General features: G+C 35.5%; 1 protein-coding gene across 13 annotated transcripts in view; it reads right to left on the bottom strand.

The window, feature by feature from the left end:
- Positions 1 to 6,000, bottom strand: part of NAALADL2 (N-acetylated alpha-linked acidic dipeptidase like 2) — a 387,619-nt gene that overhangs the window by 94,237 nt on the left and 287,382 nt on the right. For all 13 annotated transcript variants that reach the window (XR_006169131.1, XR_006169130.1, XM_042820506.1 and 10 more), the window contains one exon: positions 5,684 to 5,827. Coding sequence is in view for 11 of the 13 variants with exons in the window: in XM_042820506.1 (XP_042676440.1) it covers positions 5,684 to 5,827 (144 nt within the window). In the remaining 2 variants the exon portion in view is untranslated. The remainder of the gene's footprint in view (positions 1 to 5,683; positions 5,828 to 6,000) is intronic.

Below are 6,000 nucleotides of genomic sequence, written 5' to 3'. Positions count from 1 at the left end.
AAGAAAATAAGGTTAAAAATTACCAAAATTACCAAATAAGGTTAAGTTACCAACAAGAAATCAGATATTGAAACATGGCTTACTAAGGCATTTCCTTAGGTGAATTTTAGTAGCAAAGATTGAACTTGTAATCTTAAAAGATGTTTCTATTCCTTAAGGTAAAAAAAAAAAACATTATATTCACCCAATATATGCTGACAGAATACAGCAGTAAAAACCCAGCAAACCAAAATCAGAAATAAAACCACACAAGTAGGATTAACAAAATTCTGTGATAAAATTGTTTTAATCTTCATAGGTTTCCCCAACCTAAGCATTTCCCCAGTTCAATCTTTCTCTAACATTCACAGAATTATACCTCATTTACATGACACTACTGTGGAAAAAAAACAACCAAAGAAGAAAACCCTAACAAGAAAAACAGAAGAATCATATGCTAAATGACATGGGAACCTCCATGACATGACACCTTCATATTAGTAACCACTGTGCCAGAACAGCCTTTGGTGACATCCTTATGCCAGCAGAACACAGCTTTCTTTGCTTAGCAGGTATTGGTTGAGGAAATGATATAACTACAAAAGTAAAAAAGCTTGTAAAGCAGCCAGTATATATGAGATTTGTCATCACAACTGATATGTGGCACAATGTAAGGCCAACAAAAAGCATTTGATTAAAAATAGTTACTTTTGTTTGTTTTTAAAGTCCAGTTCTGCATAGAGAATTACTGCCATTCCATGTATCCCCAGGTAGGACACATTAGCTACTCTGACTCCTGGAGTCTGTGGGAATGGAACAAAACATCCAACTACAGGGCACTGCAGATACCTTCAAAATGTTGCGTTTGCATTATAATAGACTCTATTAACATTCACCTCATCTGAAAGGTCATAACTCCTATCTCAGAAAAGCAAAATGTCTTAAACTGTTCTAAGTTAAATGCTAACAATTGCCTGACAGTGGCCATAGTGTCACCCTGACATCCCAGGAAGGTGTGACAGCCCAAGCACTGCACCACCAACAGCACATTGTGGTTAAGGGCAAAGCTTCAATGCCCACATCCCAACTGTCATCACAGACCAAAATTAAAATATTCCACTGATCGCTTTGCTCTCTATCACCTGGGCTGTTATCCTCCCACTGCACTGCTGACAGCTTGTTCCCTGGCTTTGCTTCCCAAAATAAACCAAATATTACAGCAAAGAGTTTAGTGCAACATATAAAATCAAAATAATACATCTCTTAGATACTTCAGGGCTCATTTCCTGGTACTTCATCTGGTAAATTTACTTTAAAATTCTCTTAACATAAAATTTTCACTCACCCTCCTCCACTAATATTTGAGAAAAGCAAAATGATATGCGATCTTTTCTTCTACTTCATAAAATGTACCAAGAATATTTATTTCATTTTATTTTACTCAGACAAAACCTTATCTGCTATCAATAATATCATCCTTTATGTGAAAACTGCAACAGTAAAGAATATGAAAGCCAATCAGTTCATTAAAAACAGACCACAGCATATTACTTTGCAATAATTATCACAGCAAGTTAGTAATAAATTTGGGTACAAGTCATAATTACCTTTTGCCTTCTGATATAAGTTACTCAAAGTTTATTATCAACATCGTGATGAAATGATTGCTACACAAATCTGCTGATACTGTTCTAGAATTTTATTAAATCTTTAATTTAAAAATGCATTAATCTGGAGGGCTCCCAGCACTGTAACTGGTACCTTTATTCATGTTTCGGTCATTTAAAGAACTATGAAAACAGCTCATGGCACCCACATTGATTAAGCAGGTTAAATTCAACCTACATTAAGCAAGTTACCTCTTCTTCTATCTCCTTGCTTAGAGCCATTATAGAGCCTGCTTAGGGCTAGTTTAATAGTCTGCTAGAAAAATATTTCCAAGCCCAAACTGATTTGCCTTCTTCTAGACACAAAACTTCAGACATGTTTCTTTAGACCCATTTCAAAAAGATTATAAATCCTTTTGAAAACAAGTGACTTAACTCTCTATTTCCTTAATCAACATCAGCTATCTAGTCTTCAACTGACAAGGAAGAAATAGGAAATTAATTTTGGGTATGCACACATTCTGAAATCAGATAGTCAAGTTAACAGACACGTACTGCAATAATCAGCTTACAGTGACTTGGATTTAAAGGCTCAGTACATTGGATGAAAAAGCTGAAAGCAGTCTTTGGAGTACACAGCAGAAGTGAAATTTAATCCCTTTATGATACGCCTGGCAACAAATCTCACTTCCTAATACTGTATTTTAAAGGCATTGACAATTTTTTTTCCCCCTGCATTCTCTGAAAAATGAGGAGAATTTAACTTAATACTACCCAGGATATACCTTGACTTTATGTAAACCAGAACTTATTTCTGAAGTAGAAAAGTATTTACTTTTGTTGGTATTTTTATGTATTCATATAACTTGAAATCTATAAGTTACCTCATACCAAATTACTGTCATGTCTTCAAACTACCTGAATTTAAGAATGCTTGGTTATTTCCTACTCATTTGATTGAGAATTTTAAAACTATAGAATAACAACCTACTGCCTGGAGTCTAAGTTTACAACTACCGTTTACATGGGTTGACAGTGATAGGACAAGGGGAAATGGATTTAAACTAATAGTGGAAAGGTTTAGGAAAGGCATTAGGATGAAGTTTTTCACTCAGAGGGTGGTGACACACTGGAACAGGTTGCCCAAGGAGGTTGTGGATGCCCCATCCCTGGAGGCATTCAAGGCCAGGCTGGACGTGACTCTGGGCAGCCTGGTCTGGTGGCTATATGGCAGGGTGCAACCCTGCACATAACAGGGGCGTTGAAACTGGAGGATCTTCGAAGTTCTTTTCAACCCAGGTCATTCTATGATAGTAAGTAATCAGGTGCGCCTCATTTCTTGTTTCACTTTGAACCTTGTCCCATGGTGATATGGAGTGAAGGCGCCACACTCGGTATCAAAGACAGTTATGAATTTTGAGAATGCTTTATATTTATTTTATAACCTTGCTCTATTTGAGAGCTTCTTTGCCTGATTTATAGCAATTGAAACCAAAGCACCGTGTTCCAGACAATATCCTAATAACATTCTCTCTCTCTCTCTCAAATAACAACTAAGCAACAACAAAAAACGGCTTCAGAAGCGTACAGCTTTTCTGCAATACTTCTTAAATTCCTTCTAATTACCCATTTTTGAAAAAGTTCATGGGAGCACAGAATTTTAAGATTAATGAGGATTAGCAAAAGAAGCACCATAATAAACAAAAAAGCAAATCTAATTACTGACTTCAACTAATACAAAGCTAGTAACTAACTTAATTCTCACTCTCCACTGTTTGGGTTTTAAGTATCTGATATATCTCAGATGTCTCCCCCCATCTCCTCCCTCTATCACATCATGTCTCTTGAAAATTGCAAGGCTAAGGGAAAAAAGAGGCAGCGTGAGAAAACTATATATAAATGTTTAATCATTACTGATGAATCTGCTGCTTGGCTTTTTGAAACATACTGATAAGAGAATGATCATCATTTTATTCTAACAAATTTTAAGCCAACCAATCATCTGAATTTCCCATTCATCTCTTTTGACAAAAATGATGAATTCTATGTCAGATGTGAAATCTTTCCCTTAAGATTCTTCAAATCAACAGGAAGACCACAAATTCAATCTTCACTGTGCTCATACGCCCTGCTCTCTTCAGCATATTCGCTTTAGTTATTGTTATATAAAATAGTTACACAAGATTTCTTATCATGAAAGCAATTTTTTGTTTTAATCTCTTCAGAGCTACTATTGAGCACTTCCAGAAAGTATACGGTCCAGACACTGATAGCCATACTGTTATTTCAAAGCACAATGTATCATGAATGCATTACAGAAATAAGCAAGGCTTGATGCGAGTGAGCCGCCTGACTCAATAAATTAAGATTAAAAAAGAAAAGGCACATGAGTCACTGTGGTTAAAAAGCTTTACATGAAATTGGAAACAGGCTGCTGTGCTCACCAGAAAAGGAGGACGTGGATTGACCCTTTCTAAACAGTCAGCTTGGAATATTCTTTCCAGAAATCTTTTGCCACACAGAATTCCCACCCTCTCAGGGAGGTAAAACAAACACTACATCTCTCGTACAAAAGGTAGAATAAGTTACCCTCCGGTGATTCTACACTGCAGCCTCCAAACAAACCTCTTTGAAAAACAAACTCCTTGCAGCTTTTTGTGAAAAATGAGTACTTTTTGACAACCCAAATTCGTGACTTCCATCATGCATTTCAGATGTTGAAAAAAATACAGTGTTAGCAACCTTCACACATCCTTACTGCTCCTTTAAAAAAAAAAATTATTTTATTGTTTATTCAGTCTTTGTTTACTGGTTGTTGAGAAGTCAGCTTATCTTTAAAATATCTAGTCAGCCATGCATGGAGAGCAATAATTGTCCTAACCACAACAGCTTAAGACACGAAGTGTGCGGCCCTACTGCCTTTACATTTAGCGTACATAACTACAAACGCTAACACAAGTCATAAAATTAATCAGCCTTTTTTATGACTTGTTTTATTGTATTCCTATTCCACAGTAACTTTCCAAAGGCAATAAATAAATGATACAGTACATATGCTTGCCCTTAAAATTTGCGTTTACGATTATTATTGCACTTAGTGGAGGTTGTAGTGTCTAACTTAATTTGTCTCCCCAAGTCCAAGACCATTGCTTTAAATCACTTAAAATAACAGGCATTATAATAAAAGGTATATTTTTTTTTCTACAGTTTTTTTTAATAGTGACAAATAGATTATTATAAAACAGAAATCAAGACAGAATTATTACTTCTGCATACAGCTTTTCTGGAATGCTATCTGAAAGGTGTTCCTCCCTTGCAACGCATTGCATCACTTTTGTTGGAAGACAGTATTTTCACTTTTATTTTCCAAAAAACCCATAAATTTGTTCAAGCAATAATCTGTAAGAGTTTGCAAATGGCATCATCTCTGAAGATGAATGCACCCTTTCTTTTCATCTAGCTCTATTCAAGTCATTTCACTTTTGTCATGATGACTGTTTTTCTGGTAAAATTTGTTGAGAAAGGTGCCTGAAGGTTTAGACAACAATACAGTGTTTATTCTACAGCAGATAAAAATTAAGGAACACAGAAAGACACAACACTATTTAGAATTATTATGCTAGTGGCACACACACACACACACACACACACAAAAAAAGGCACAGAATAATACTGCTCCCACAGCCTTGATGTTTAAGCACTTCAACAAGGCCTAACAAACTGTAATAACTGCTCCCTAGTGAAGATATCCAAAGACAGTGGGATTTTTTAAGTCAATAGCAAGAATTAGAGTTTAATGCCTTATGCTAAGAGACTTCGTACTTCAGATATTGACTTATATTAGCTGAATGCTAGCAAAAGAGAAAAGTTATACCTAACTACAGTAAGGTAGCCAATGATAAAGGAACATATGCCTTTTTTAAGAGCACAAGTTCTATTTTTTTCCATAACCTCTTCTAGAAATTAGCTATGCAAAACATCCTCATAGTCAGCTAAACCTCTTGGCAATACACCGTTCTAGAAAACAAATGTGGAACTCTTGAAGAATATTTCATAGTTAAGAGAAAAAAAAACAACAAACATTTGAAAAGCATTACCTGTACTTGACATTTGCACAGGTACACACTTGTCTTTTTGGACTCCATTCTCAGGTATCGAAGCGAGTTTTTTGGCAAGCGCTGCAGAAATTGGTTGCACTAACAGTGCAGTGAGGTTCAGTCGATGTTGCCTGTAGTTTCCATCTTAAATGGCAGACAGAAAAGAGCAATTTTGTTAATTATAATTAAGAATTTCTGAATAAAGCATAAACCAAGTGAAAAACCAACCATCTACAATACAGATTAAGACATCTAATTTAGAAAACCAGCCACTATTTTCTTCTTACCTTAATGAAAAAATATTCCTTTAAGAATGT

This window comes from Centrocercus urophasianus, unplaced genomic scaffold, assembly GCF_019232065.1.
Source record: "Centrocercus urophasianus isolate 14NV4802_14NV808 unplaced genomic scaffold, USGS_Curo_1.0 seq_19, whole genome shotgun sequence".
In the NCBI taxonomy this organism is placed as follows: Eukaryota; Metazoa; Chordata; class Aves; order Galliformes; family Phasianidae; genus Centrocercus; species Centrocercus urophasianus.
This window is presented reverse-complemented; position numbering and strand designations above follow the sequence as displayed.